Here is a 15,761-nt window from a genome sequence, read left to right as displayed (position 1 = left end):
TGAACAATTAACTAGATTATTAGTTCTGTGAGAGCAGGAACTGTATTCCACACATCACTAATACATTGCACAACACTAGCAGGTAATAGGCATTTCATAAATACTTGTTGAATTAAGTCCCGCCCATTCCTAAAGAGATTAAAACTAGTAAAATTCATTAACAAACTGATTAGTTCCAAATAGAGGATATAAGAACTAAGTTTAAGGGTCAAATTCTCAGTATTATAGCTATTCTGCAGAGTGGACTTGGTAGCTTTTCAATCCTTCCTGAAGATAGTGATTCTTGAGATGTTTAGAAGGCCATTACTCTAACTGCTAAACTTAAAACACAATCATACACTTATTAACCATAAATTATAGTTACATCAAAAGTTCCACCAATCTTCGACAGACTCCAGAATCAATGACAGCTTGAATTTTATCATTGGATCCATCGGAGAGATAAGAAAGGGCCCAACACACATCTGCTAATACATCTGGGTCACTGCTAAACAACAATCGTGACAGGACATTTAAGCAAGGTGAAACCTGGAAGGGAAGAAAGAGCCAGTATTTAAAATTTTTCTCTATCTAAAACAAAGTTTCTGTAGGAAAATTGTTTCTACTCTGTTTAAAATGAAAATTTAATGCTACAAAAATACCAGAGAAACTAAGACATTCTATTGTTTTAAAATTATGATCATGAAAACTATATATAAATATGAAACTGATTATGATTCCTATTTATCTTATATTGAATAAGATATGTGGTAATTTAAAGTTCTTAAAAATAATTAAATACGTATTTGGGATGCCCTGTCTATGTCCAAATCATACACACACACCCTCAATGATTTAAAAAACAAAGTCCTACAGAGTTCTAGTTTTAAGAAAGTAAAATAAAAACATTTCTGTTTCTGGCTTCTCAGAAACAAGGAAAAGAAGAAATAGCAATACAAATCTCATCTTTGAGGAGTCCAGTAGACATTTATACCTGACCACAACTGGTGAACTACAGAAACTGAACTTTGGGGTATCAAGCATAGAGGAGGTTGAAACTAAACACTGGATTGGAAACTATAGAGATTAAGTAAAAGTTACATACTGATTGAATTGAAAACTTCCAGCCCTCTTGCAATTCCCAGCTCCCAGATCTCCAGTGGTATTACCTAGTCAACCCAATCTACCCACCTTCCAATAGGAGAGTGGAAAATCTGTCTCTAGAGAAACAAAACGGTTTTAGAAAACATACTGAAATTTTGAGTTCCTCAAAGAAAATATGGTTTTGCTGCCCAATTATCCTACAATGAAGCCCATAAGATAACAAGCCTGTACACCCATCTTCCAATCAGCTTTTTAGTGCCTGCCTCCTGAGTATTTCCAACGTGTCAAGGATCACCAGATATATGAGGAGAGCCTCCAGTAGGAAAGAGATCAAGACAAACAAACCATAAACAAAACAAAAATGTAGACAGCCATCAGAAAAAAGAAAACTTCCAAAATTATAAATCCACAGATAAGAACATTTGCTGAAACCATAAAAGAACAAAATTCTACATGAAGATGAGCAATCAAAGAACAAACAAAATTATTGTTGAGAATATAAAATATGATTGTGGAAATAAAATTTCAAAAAAATCTGAATGATAAAGGAATCTCCTTCATAGAAAATCACAGAAAATTTACTTAACAAAAGTCTTAAGCCCTATTAATGGAATATTACACTGTAAGTTTGGGATATGTAAGTAAACAAAAAAGACCAAGATTCCTAACTCTAAAGAGTTTACACTTTAGAGGAAGATTTTTTTTAAGTTAATATAAATAATAAACACATATTATGTTAAAAGGTCTTAAAAAATGAGAGTAAAATGTGGGGGTCCGTGGCTGGGGGATAGTGATAGATTTACACTAAATACAGTAGTTAGGGTAGAGCTCATGGAACAGGTAACTTCTAAGCAAAGACTTAAAGATGAGGGAATTAGTCAGGTAGATATTAAGCAGTGTTGTAGGGCAGTGGCTCTCAAAGTGTGGTCCATGGACCCCCTTGAAAACTTTAGGGGGTCTTTAATGCCAAAACTATTTTCATAATTATACTAACACATAATTGGCCTTTTTCATTTTGTTGACATTTGCATGAAAAATATAAAAGAAATGGTGGGTGTCATACAGAGTGAAGTAAGTCAGAAAGAGAAAAACAAATACCGTATGCTAACACATATATATGGAATCTAAAAAAAAAAAAAGGTTCTGATGAACCTAGGGGCAGGACAGGAATAAACATCCAGAGGTAGAGAATGGACTTGAGGACACGGGGAGGGGGAAGGGTAAGCTGGGACGAAGGGAAAAAGTAGCACTGACATATATACACTATCAAATGTAAAACAGATAGCTAGTGGGAAGCAGCTGCATAGCACAGGGAGATCGGCTAGGTGCTTTGTGACCACCTAGAGGGGTGGGATAGGGAAGGTGGGAGGGAGGCACAAGAAAGAGGGGATATATGTATACATATAACTGATTCACTTTGTTATACAGCAGAAACTAATGCAACATTGTAAAGCAATTATTCTCCAATAAAGACATTAAGAAAAAAAAGAAAGAAACGGTGGGTAAAACTATCAGCACATTTGCACAAATCAAAGCAGTGATACCAAAATGTACCACAGATCTTTGTATTCTTCATGTCCACACACTTGTAGTTAAAAGTGGGGAGGAAGAATAACCTTGAAGAAGCAGTAAAAATTACTAATTTTATTAAATCTCAACCCTTGAATATATGTCTTCTGAATATATTGTGAGATAAAATGGGAAATACACATAGAACACTTCTGCATATCAAAAAAGTAAGACGGTGATCCCCAGGAAAAACACTCATTTGAGTTACAAGCTGAATTAGCTATTTTTTCCCATGGGAATATCATTTTTACTTAAAAGACTGTTAATCGTTACTCAGTCTTAGATATTTGGCAGACATTTTTTTTTGGAAAATAAAGTGAGCCTTTCCATTGTATATCTTTTGATTTTATGTATGTGCAAATATTGTCTAGTCAATAAAAAAAGTAATTACTAAAAAAAGAGTAAAGTTCCTTTAATCTCTAAAACTCTATAATAAGGAGAGTTAAAAGTTTATGTAGACAGATTCCTTAATTTGTGTATTTTACAAATACCTTACTAAAGTTTGGAGGAGGATTTTTGCCTCTACATAAATTTGAGAGGGCCCATACTGCATTTCTGGTTGTTGTAAGTCTGTTTGAATTTGTTAATAACCTGCCAAGAAAAAGAAAAAAGGAATTGTCACTTTACATTCATTTTTCCTCTTTAGCTGTTTTCTACTATCATAACATAAAAATTCTTAATATATTTTATAAGGAATTCAAACCAACCTGGTAAAATAGGAAAAGGAATTTTTTTAAATTCATTATATTTCCAGAAACAAAAATAAACATATCACAGCTCTATTTTGAAAATTTTAAAAATATGACCTGAATGGATTCTTATAAGACATAAAACATGTTCAAAATAAAGAGTGCCATGGTAAACTGACTTATTAATTTCTATATATTTTAAAAAGAGTATATTATTAGATTACTTTTTTTAACTGTGAAAATAATACACTATACAAATTCATGAAGTAAGGACTACAAAGTGAATGAAGATCAGCTGTTGAGAAGAGATAGTTTGTTTTCTTTTGTTTTGTTTTAAACAGATTGCCTATCTTAGTATTTTCATCTGCAACCTGCTATCAACCTGCTAGAAGTACAGAGAACCTAGCTTTAAAAAAAATTCTTGTTCTGGAGTGACTTCAGCAAAAATGGTAGAGAAGGGAACTCTGGGGGCCTATCCTTCCCCAAAACACCAAAAATATTTTGCAAACTCTGTCAGAATCAACTTTATCAGAACTCTCCAAGAAAGTAAAAGTTCACAATAAGCAAGTAAACTTTTAATCAGGAAGCGGCTGAAATGTGGTAGGAGAGCTTTCTGGCAGTATAACTTGCCTTTGCCCAATCCCCTCCCCAGCCTGGAAGCAGCCTTGAAGACAAAAGCTGGAGTTCCCACTGTGAGTTCTGGTTCCAAAAGGGGCTATGGAGACTTTGTTTCCAAAGAATTGTGTTTCTCCGTTTTGACCTGTCTGGGTACTCCCTGAAGGACCAATGAAGGGCTTGCCTTTGTTTTGCCTAACCAGGAACTCGCTCATTAAGATGAATAACTGATTTGTCATCAAAAACCATGGAGGACAGAAGGCAATAATATATTTGAAGGGCTGAAAGAAAACTGTCAAACAAGAATTCTATATCCAGCAAAATTACACTTCAAAAATGAAGAAACAACAAAAGCTGAGGAAATTCCATCACTAGTAGATCTGCTTTATAAGAATAACTATAATAACTAAAATGTCCTGAAATAAAAGGACAATAAATAATGACTCAAGACCATATGAAGAAATAGCATAACTAAAAATAACTACACAGGTAAATGTAAAAGGCAGTATTATTTTATTTTTGGTTTATAATTTCTCTTTTTTCTATGATTTAAAAGATATATACATAGAGCAATAATTACAAATCTATGCTAACAGGCACACAATGTTTAATAATGTAATTTGTGACAACAGTAACTTATTGTACAACAGAGATGTAAAGGAACAGAGTTTTTGTATAATATTGAGACTAAATTGGTATAAATTCAAAGTTGTTGTTACTTTAAGATGTTAGTTGTACTCCTTAGATTAACCATTAAGAATATAACTAAAAAATATACTAAGAAAGAAATGAGAAGTAAATCAATACAGTATATTACCAAAAAAAAAATCAATTAAACACAAAAGAAGGTAAGAAGGAAGGAACTGAGGAGGAAAAAAAGATTTAAGCCATAAGACACATAGAAAACAACAAAATGGTAGAAGTACTTCCCCATGAGTATTTACACTGAATGTAAATGGACTAAACTCTTGACTTAGAATTAAAAGGCAATGACTGGCAGCATGCATTAAAAAAAACAGAAATAAACAAAAACAATTCATGAACCATCTGTAACGCACTCACAAGACACTCCTTTTATTTTATTTATTTATTTATTTTAAGTTTTTTGTGTGTGTGTGGTACGTGGGCCTCTCACTGTTGTGGCCTCTCCCGTTGCAGAGCACAGGCTCCGGACGCGCAGGCTCAGCGGCCATGGCTCACGGGCCCAGCCGCTCCGCGGCATGTGGGATCTTCCCGGACCGGGACACGAACGTGTGTCCCCCGCATCAGCAGGCAGACTCTCAACCACTGCACCACCAGGGAAGCCCAAGACACTCATTTTAGATTCAAAGATACAAACAAGTTGAAAGTGAAAGGGTGGAAGAAACATTCCATGCAAGTAATAATCCAAAGACAGCCAGGGGAGCTATACTAGCATGAGAAAAATGGATTTAAGTCAAAAATTGTTTAAGAGATAAAGAAGAACATTATATATTGATAAGAATGACAATCCATCATGAAGTTATAACACATAGCAACAGAGCAAGCATATAAAGCAAAAATTGACAGAATTGAAGAGAAAAATAGACAGCTATAGAATCATTGTTAAAAACCTCAATATACGGCTTCCCCAGTGGTGCAGTGGTACACTCCATGTTAGATCACAAAGCAAATCTGATATATTTTCAAAGATTGAAATCATATAGAGCACAACGAAATGAAACAAAAAATCACTAAAAGAAGGAAAATTGGAAAATTCACAAATATGTGGAAATTAAGTAACATACTCTTACACAACCAATGGGTCAAAAAAACTCCCAAGGAAATTAGGAAATACTTCGAAATAAATGAAAATGAAAACCCAACATGCTAAAACCTACAGAATGCAGTGAAAACTCAGAGGGAAAATTATAGCTGAAAACACCTACATGAAAAAAGAAGATCTCAAAAAAATATAACATAAACCTTCATCTTAATTAAGAAACTAAAAAAATTAGAGCAAACAAAACCCAAGCTAGCAGAAGGAAGGCAATAATAAAGAGCAGAAATAAATGAAATAGAGAAGAGAAAAACACTAGAGAAAATGAACTAAATCAAAAGTTGATTCTTTGAAAGAAAAATCAACAAAATAAACAAACTTTTACCTAGACTGACAAAGAAAAAAAGACTTAAATTAGGAATGAAAGTGGGGATATTACTACTTATCTTTCGGAAATACAAATAATTATAAGAGAATACTATGAACAATTGTAAGCCAACAAACTGGATAACCTAGAAGAAATGAACAATTTCTCAGAAACACATGAACTACCATGACTCAAGATGAAACAGAAAATCTAAATAGATACATAACAATAAAAGATACTGAACCAGTAATCAAAAACTTTCCAATAAAGAAAAGTCCAGCACAAGACAGCTTCACTGGTAAGTTCTACTAAACATTAAAGAAATCCTTCTCAAACTCTTCCAGGAAATAGAAGAGAACATTCTTTTTTTAAAAATCTTTATTGGAGTATAATTGCTTTACAATGGTGTGTTAGTTTCTGCTTTATAACAAAGTGAATCAGTTATACATATATATATGTTCCCATATTTCTTCCCTCTTCCGTCTCCCTCCCTCCCACCCTCCCTATCCCACCCCTCTAGGTGGTCACAAACCACCAAGCTGATCTCCCTGTGCTATGCAGCTGCTTCCCACTAGCTTATCTTTTACATTTGGTAGTGTATATATGTCCATGCCACTCCCTCGCTTTGTCACAGCTTACACTTCCCCTCCCCATATCCTCAAGTTCATTCTCTAGTAGGTCTCTGTCTTTATTCCTGTCTTACCCCTAGGTTCTTCATGACATTTATTTCCTTAAATTCCATATATATGTGTTAGCATACAGTATTTGTCTTCCTCTTTCTGACTTACTTCACTCTGTATGACAGACTCTAGGTCCATCCACCTCATTACAAATAGCTCAGTTTCGTTTCTTTTTATGAGTGAGTAATATTCCATTGTATATATGTGCCACATCATCTATCCATTCATCCGATGATGGACACTTAGGTTGTTTTCATCTCCTGGTTATTGTAAATAAAGATGCAATAAACATTTTGGTACATGACTCTTTTTGAATTATGGTTTTCTCAGGGTATATGCCCAGTAGTGGGATTGCTGGATCATATGGTAGTTCTATTTGTAGTTTTTTAAGGAACCTCCATACTGTTCTCCATAGTGGCTGTACCAATTCACATTCCCACCAGCAGTGCAAGAGTGTTCCCTTTTCTCCACACCCTCTCCAGCATTTATTGTTTCTAGATTTTTTGATGATGGCCATTCTGACCGGTGGGAGATGATATCTCATTGTAGTTTTGATTTGCATTTCTCTAATGATTAATGATGTTGAGCATTCTTTCATGCGTTTGTTGGCAGTCTGTATATCTTCTTTGGAGAAATGTCTATTTAGGTCTTCTGCCCATTTCTGGATTGGGTTGTTTGTTTTTCTGTTATTGAGCTGCATGAGCTGCTTGTAAATTTGAGAGATTAATCTTTGGCACTTGCTTCATTTGCAAATATTTTCTCCCATTCTGAGGGCTGTCTTTTGGTCTTGTTTATGATTTCCTTTGCTGTGCAAAAGCTTTGAAGTTTCATTAGGTGTCATTTGTTTATTTTTGTTTTTATTTCCATTTCTCTAGGAGGTGGGTCAAAAAGGATCTTGCTGTGACTTATGTCATAGAGTGTTCTGCCTATGTTTTCCTCTAAAAGTTTGATAGCTTCTGGCCTTACATTTAGGTCTTTAATCCACTTAGAGCTTATTTTTGTGTATGGTGTTAGGGAGTGATCTAATCTCATACTTTTACATGTAGCTGTCCAGTTTTCCCAGCACCACTTATTGAAGAGGCTGTCCTTTCTCCACTGTACATTCCTGCCTCCTTTATCAAAGATGAGGTGACCATATGTGTGTGGGTTTATCTCTGGGCTTTCTATCCTGTTCCATTGATCTATATTTCTGTTTTTGTGCCAGTACCATACTGTCTTGATTACTGTAGCTTTGTAGTATAGTCTGAAGTCTGGGAGCCTGATTCCTCCAGCTCCGTTTTTCTTTCTCAAAATTGCTTTGCCTATTCGGGGTCTTTTGTGTTTCCATACAAACTGTGAAATTGGAGGACGATGTTGGCTGTGGGTTTGTCATATATGGCCTTTATTATGTTGAGGAAAGTTCCCTCTATGCCTACTTTCTGCAGGGTTTTTATCATAAATGGGTGTTGAATTTTGTTTAATGCTTTCTCTGCATCTATTGAGATGACCATATGGTTTTTCTCCTTCAATTTGTTAATATGGTGTATCACATTGATTGATTTGTGTATATTGAAGAATCTCTGCATTCCTGGAATAAACCCCACTTGATCATGGTGTATGATCCTTTTAATGTGCTGTTGGATTCTGTTTGCTACTATTTTGTTGAGGATTTTTGTATCTATGTTCATCAGTGATATTGGCCTGTAGTTTTCTTTCTATGTGACATCCTTGTCTGGTTTTGGTATCAGGGTGATGGTGGCCTCGTAGAATGAGTTTGGGAGTGTTCCTCACTCTGCTATATTTTGGAAGAGTTTGAGAAGGATAAGTCTTAGCTCTTCTCTAAATGTTTGATAGAATTCGCCTGTGAAGCCATCTGGTCCTACGCTTTTGTTTGTTGGAAGATTTTTAATCACAGTTTCAATTTCAGTGCTTGTGATTGGTTGGTTCATATTTTCTATTTCTTCCTTATTCAGTCTTGGCAAGTTGTGCATTTCTAAGAATTTGTCCATTTCTTCCAGGTTGTCCATTTTATTGGCATAGAGTTGCTTGTAGTAATCTCTCATGATCTTTTGTATTTCTGCAGTGTCAGTTGTTACTTCTCCTTTTTCATTTCTAATTCTATTGATTTGAGTCTTCTCCATTCTTTTCTTGATGAGCCTGGCTAATGGTTTATCAATTTTGTTTATCTCCTCAAAGAACCAGCTTTTAGTTTTATTGATCTTTGCTATCGTTTCCTTCCTTTCTTTTTCATTTATTTCTGATCTGATTTTTATGATTTCTTTCCTTCTGCTAACTTTGGGGTTTTTTGTTCTTCTTTCTCTAATTGCTTTAGGTGCAAGGTTAGGTTGTTTATTCGAGATGTTTCCTGTTTCTTAAGGTAGGATTGTATTGCTATAAACTTCCCTCTTAGAACTTCTTTTGCTGCATCCCATAGGTTTTGGGTCATTGTGTCTCCATTGTCATTTGCTTCTAGGTATTTTTTGATTTCCTCTTTGATTTCTTAAGTGATCACTTTGTTATTAAGTAGTGTATTGTTTAGCCTCCATGTGTTTGTATTTTTTACAGATCTTTTCCTATAATTTATATCTAGTCTCATAACGTTGTGGTCAGAAAAGATACTTGATACAATTTCAATTTTTCTAAATTTACCAAGGCTTGATTTGGGACCCAAGATATGATCTATCCTGGAGAATGTTCCATGAGAACTTAAGAAAAATGTGTATTCTGTTGTTTTTGGATGGAATGTCCTATAAATATCAATTAAGTCCATTGTGTTTAATGTATCATTTAAAGCTTGTGTTTCCTTATTTATTTTCATTTTGGATGATCTGTCCATTGGTGAAAGTGGGGTGTTAAAGTCCCCTACTATGAATATGTTACTGTCGATTTCCCCTTTTATGGCTGTTAGTATTTGCCTTATGTATTGAGGTGCTCCTATGTTGGGTGCATAAATATTTACAATTGTTATCTCTTTTTCTTGGGTCGATCCCTTGATCATTATGTAGTGTCCTTCTTTGTAATAGTCTTTATTTTAAAGTCTATTTTGTCTGACATGAGAATTGCTACTCCAGCTTTCTTTTGGTTTCCATTTGCATGGAATATCTTTTTCCATCCCCTCACTTTCAGTCTGTATATGTCTCTAGGTCTGAAGTGGGTCTCTTGTAGACAGCATATACACAGGTCTTGTTTTTGTATCCATTCAGCCAGTCTGTGTCTTTTGGTGGGAGCATTTAATCCATTTACATTTAAGGTAATTATCAATATGTATGTTCCTCTTCCCATTTTCTTAATTGTTTTGGGTTTGCTTTTGTAGGTCTTTTCCTTCTCTTGTGTTTCTTGCCTAGAGAAGATCCTTTAGCATTTGTTGTAAAGCTGGTTTGGTGGTGCTGAACGCTCTCAGCTTTTGCTTGTCTGTAAAGGTTTTAATTTCTCCATCAAATCTGAATGAGTTCCTTGCTGGGTAGAGTAATCTTGGTTGTAGGTTTTTCTCCTTCATCACTTTAAATATGCCCTGCCAGTCCCTTCTGGCTTGCAGAGTTTCTGCTGAAAGATCAGCTGTTAACCTTATGGGGATTCAAGGGAATTATTTTTATTTGTTTTTCCCTTGCTGCTTTTAATATGTTTTCTTTGTATTTAATTTTTGACAGCTTGATTAATATGTGTCTTGGCGTGTTTCTCCTTGGATTTATCCTGTATGGGACTCTGTGTGCTTCCTGGACTTGATTAACTATTTCTTTTCCCATATTTGGGAAGTTTTCGACTACAATCTCTTCAAATATTTTCTCAGTCCCTTTCTTTTTCTCTTCTTCTTCTGGAACCCCTACAATTCGAATGTTGGTGCATTTAATGTTGTCCCAGAGGTCTCTGAGACTGTCCTCAGTTCTTTTCATTCTTTTTTCTTTATTCTGCTCTGCAGTAGTTATTTCCACTATTTTACCTTCCAGGTAAAATATCCGTTCTTCTGCCTCAGTTATTCTGCTATTGATCCCTTCTAGAGTATTTTTAATTTCATTTATTGTGTTGTTCATTGTTGCTTGTTTCATCTTTAGTTCTTCTAGGTCCTTGTTAGATGTTTCTTGCATTTTCTCTGTTCTATTTCCAAGATTTTGGATCATCTTTACTATCATTATTCTGAATTCTTTTTCAGGTAGACTGCCTATTTCCTCTTCATTTGTTAGGTTTGGTGGGTTTTTATCTTGCTCCTTCACCTGCTGTGTGTTTTCCTGTGTTCTCATTTTGCTTATCTTACTGTGTTTGGGGTCTCCTTTTTGCAGGCTGCAGGTTCATAGTTCCCGTTGTTTTTGGTGTCTGTCCCCAGTGGCTAAAGTTGGTTCAGTGGGTTGTGTAGGCTTCCTGGTGGAGGGGACTAGTGCCTGTGTTCTGGTGGATGAGGCTGGATCTTGTCTTTCTGGTGGGCAGGTCCACGTCTGGTGTTGTGTTTTGGGGTGTCTTTGGACTTATTATGATTTTAGGCAGCCTCTCTGCTCATGGGTGGGGTTGTGTTCCTGTCTTACTAGTTGTTTGTCATAGGATGTCCAGCACTGTAGCTTGCTGGTCATTGAGTGAAGCTGGTTGTTGGTGTTGAGATGGTGATCTCTGGGAGATTTTCGCCATTTGATATTATGTGGAGCTGGGAGGTGTCTTGTGGACCAGTGTCCGGAAGTTGGCTCCCCCACCTCAGAGGCACAGCACTGACTCCTGGCTGCAGCACCAAGGGCCTTTCATCCACATGGCTCAGAATAAAAGGGAGAAAAAGTAGAAAGAGGATAAAAGAAAATAAAGTAAAGTAAAATAAAATTATTAAAATAAAAAAATAATTATTAAGAAAAAAAATTTTTTTAAGTAAAAAAAAACAAAAACTGACGGATAGAACCCTAGGACAAATGGTGAAAGCAAAGCTATACAGACAAAATCTCACACAGAAGCATACACATACACACTCACAAAAAGAGGAAAAGGGGAAAAAATCATAAATCTTGCTCTCAAAGTCCACCTCCTCAATTTGTGATGATACATTGTCTATTCAGGTATTCCACAGATGCAGGGTACATCAAGTTGATTGTGGGTATTTAATCCGCTGCTCCTGAGGCTGCTGGGAGAGATTTCCCTTTCTCTTCTTTGTTTGCACAGCTCCCGGGGTTCAGCCTTGGATTTAGCCCCACCTCTGCGTGTATGTCGCCGGAGGGCGTCTGTTCTTCGTTCATACAGAACGGGGTTAAAGGAGCCGCTGATTCGGTGGCTCCGGCTCACTCAGGCAGGGGGAGGGAGGGGTACGGAGTGCAGGGCGAGCCTGTGTTGGCAGAGGCCAGTGTGACGTTGCACCAGCCTGAGGCGTGCTGTGTGTTCTCCTGGGGAAGTTGTCCCTGGATCCCGGGACCCTGGCAGTGGTGGGCTGCACAGGCTCCCCGGAAGGGAGGTGTGGAGAGTGACCTGTGCTCGCACACAGGCTTCTTGGTGGCGGCAGCAGCCCCCTTAGCATCTCATACCCATCTCTGGGGTCCGCGCTGTTAGCCGCGGCTTGCACCCGTCTCTGGAGCTCCTTCAAGCAGTGCTCTTAATCCCCTCTCCTCGCGCACCAGGAAACAAAGAGGGAAGAAAGTCTCTTGCCTCTTTGGCAGGTCCGGACTTTTTCCCGGACTCCCTCCCGGCTAGCCGTGGTGCACTAACCCCTTCAGGCTGTGTTCACACCACCAGTCCTCTGCCTGTGCTCCGACCGAAGCCCGAGCCTCAGCTCACAGCCCCGCCTGTCCCAGTGGGTGAGCAGGCAAGCCTCTCGGGCTGCTGAGTGCTGGTTGGCACCGATCCTCTGTGCGGAAATCTCTCCACTTTGTCCTCTGCACCCCCGTGGCTGTGCTCTCCTCCACGGCTCTGAAGCTTCCCCCCTCTGCCACCCACAGTCTCCGCCCACGAAGGGACTTCTAGTGTGTGGAAACTTTTCCTCCTTCACGGCTCCCTCCCACTGGTGCAGGTCCCATCCCTATTCTTTTGCCTCTGTTTATTCTTTTTTCTTTTGCCGTACTCAGGTACGTGGGGAGTTTCTTGCCTTTTGGGAGGTCTGAGGTCTTCTGCCAGCGTTCAGTAGGTGTTCTGTAGGAGTTGTTCCACGTGTAGATGTATTTCTGATGTATCTGTGGAGAGGAAGGTGATCTCCGCGTGTTACTCTTCCGCCATCTTTCCCCGGCCCGCCGTCCCCACAACTGTTGCAGCTTTGGCCGCTGGGGCCCCTCCAGATCTGGCAGCCTCAGTGAGGCCGCCCTCCCCTCGGGCTCCGGGGCAGTTCTGTGATGGCGGAGGAAAGAGACCCCAAGCTGCGAGTTCCAGCTGTGCCCTACCTTTTTTATGAGGCCAGCATTACCCTGATATCAAAGCCAAAGACATCACAAGTATGTATGTATATTCCTAGTAGATATGAAAAATCTTCAACACAATTCTAGGAAACTGAATCCAGCAACATATTAGAAGGATTATACACTATGAACTAATGGGATTTATCCCAGGAATGCAAAGATGATCCAATGAACAATAGCAAACAATATAATACACCACAGTAATAGCATGAAGGAAAAAAACATGTGATGGTGTCAATTGACACAGAAAAAGCGTTTAACAGATCCCAACACCTTTTCATGATAAAAACATTCAACAACCTAGGAATATAAGGAAACCACCTCAATATGATAAAGGATATTTATGAAAAACCCACAGCTAACATCATTCTCAATGGTGAAAGAGTGATAAAAAACAAGACAAAGATACCTGCTTTTGCCACTTTTAGGCAACGCTGTACTGGAAGCTCTAGCCATAGCAATCAGGCAATAAAAAGAAATAAAAGGTATCCAAATTGGAATGGAAGAACTATCACTATTCACAGGTGACATGACCTTATATATAGAAATCCAAAAAAATCCACAAAAAAAACTAATAGTGCTAATAAATGAATTCAACAATGGTGCAGGATACAAGATCAACACACAAAAATCAACTGTATTTCCATACATTGGGTACTGAACAAGTCAAAAAATCCAAGAAATAACTGCATCTAAAATTGCATCAAGGAGAATAAAATACTTAAAGATGAAATTTAACCAAGACCTGTAAAGTAAAAACTATGAAATACTGTTGAAGAAATTAATGAATACTTAATTATATTAAAAGATATCGCATGTTCACAGATGGAAGACTTGATTTTGTTACAACAGAAATACTCCACAAAGTGATGTGATATACAGCTTCAATGCAATCGCTATCAAAATGCCAATGGTATTTTTTAGAAATGGAAAAGTGAGGCATCAAATATGCATGGAATTACAAGGAACCTTGAACAGCTAAAACAACATGGAAAAAAAATTTGAAGGTAAACTGAAGGACTCACACCTCCTGATTTCAAAACTTACCATAAAAGCTACAGTAATCAAAACAGTTACTGGCATAAGGACAGACATACAAATCAATGGAACAGAATGTAAGAATCCAGAAATAAACTCACACATGGATGGTCAACTCATATTCACCAAGGGTGTCAAGACCATTCAATGAGGAAAGAACAGTCTCTTCAACCAATCATGCTGGAACAAGTGGATGTCCACATATACCTCATGTCATATAAAAAAAATAGCTCTAGATGGATCAAAAATACAAATATAAGAGATAAAACTATAAAACTCTTATTAGAAGAAAACAAAAGGGTTTCATGACCCTAGATTTGGCAATGGTTTCTTACAAATGACACCAAAAATATAAGCAACAAACGAAAAATATAGATAAATTGGACTTCATCAAAATTAAAAACTCTGTGAATCAAGGAAATTATCAAGAGTGAAAAGGCAACCCAGAGAATGCAAAAAATATTTTAAAATCATATACCTGACAAGAATCTATCCAGAATATATGAAGAATTCTTATAACTCAACAACAAAAAGACAAATAACTGAATTTAAAAATATGCAAAGGAGTTAGATATTTCTCCAAAGAAGATACACAAATAGCCAACAAATGTATGAAAAGATGTTCAGTGTCATTAGGAAATGCAAATCAAAGCAAAATGAGATACCACCTCACATCCACTAGGATGGCTTAAATCAGAATAACAGACAAATGTTGGTGACATAGTGGAGAAACTGGAACCCTCACACACTGCTGGTGGAAATGTAGAATGGTGCAGCTACTGTGAAAAAGTTTGGTGGTTCCTAAAAAGTTAAAGATAGCGTTACTACATTACCCAGAAATTCCACCGGTAGGTAATACGTAAAAAGAATTGAAAACTGGTGTTCAAACAAAAACTTGTACACGAACATTCATAGGAGTACTATTCACAGTAGTCAAAAGGTGGGAATAATCGAAATGACCATCAACTGACGAATGTACCACAAAATGTGGTACATCCATACAATGGAATATTATTTAGCTATAAGAAGAACAAAGTATTGATACATGCTACCATATGAATGAACCCTGAAAACCATATGGTAAGTGAAAGAAGCCAGACACAAAAGGTCACACACTATAATGATTTCATTTATATGAAATATCCAGAATAGGTAAATACATAAAGACAGAAAGAAGATTAGTGGTTTCCAAGGACTGAGGCACTGGGAAAAGGGGATGTGACTGCTTAATGGGTATTGGGGTTTTGTCTGGGGTGATAAAAAGTTCTAGAACTAGATAGTGGTTATGATTGCAAAACACTATGAATGTACTTACTGGCAGTAAATTGTATACTTTAAAATGGCAAATTTTATACTGTGTATATTTTATCACACACACAAAAAATATGTTCTAAAGGTTTTCCTATAAACAGTCTTTGAAGCCTCCTAAAACCATAACTCATTTAGAAATAAATTAGTTACACTGATTTTCTATATCAGGGGTTGACAAACTTTTTCAGTAAATACTTTTGGCTTCACAGGCCTTTCTCTGTTGCAACTATGAACTCTGCTGATGTAGCATGAAAGCAACTATAGACATTAAGTAAGCAAACTGATGTGACTGTGTTCCAATAAAATTTAATTTTCAAAAACAGGGGACAGGCCAAATTTGGCCTG

The 15,761-nt window shown here is 37.0% G+C and overlaps 1 protein-coding gene across 5 annotated transcripts in view; it reads right to left on the bottom strand.

The window, feature by feature from the left end:
- Positions 1-15,761, bottom strand: part of KPNA5 (karyopherin subunit alpha 5) — a 47,060-nt gene that overhangs the window by 13,827 nt on the left and 17,472 nt on the right. For 4 of the 5 annotated variants that reach the window (XM_029224334.1, XM_029224337.1, XM_029224336.1 and 1 more), the window contains 2 exons: positions 3,144-3,243; positions 365-528 (listed from right to left, as the gene is read on the bottom strand). In XM_029224334.1, the coding sequence (XP_029080167.1) occupies positions 365-528; positions 3,144-3,243 (264 nt within the window). Of the gene's footprint in view, positions 1-360; positions 529-3,143; positions 3,244-15,761 lie in introns of those variants that run through there. The other variant, XM_029224338.1, reaches the window with a different exon arrangement.

The sequence above is a fragment of the Monodon monoceros genome, unplaced genomic scaffold (assembly GCF_005190385.1).
Source record: "Monodon monoceros isolate NGI ecotype Baffin Bay Population unplaced genomic scaffold, NGI_Narwhal_1 Super_Scaffold_15, whole genome shotgun sequence".
NCBI lineage: Eukaryota > Metazoa > Chordata > Mammalia > Artiodactyla > Monodontidae > Monodon > Monodon monoceros.
The sequence above is the reverse complement of the archived record's forward strand: the minus strand, read 5'-3'. Positions and strand labels throughout refer to the sequence as shown.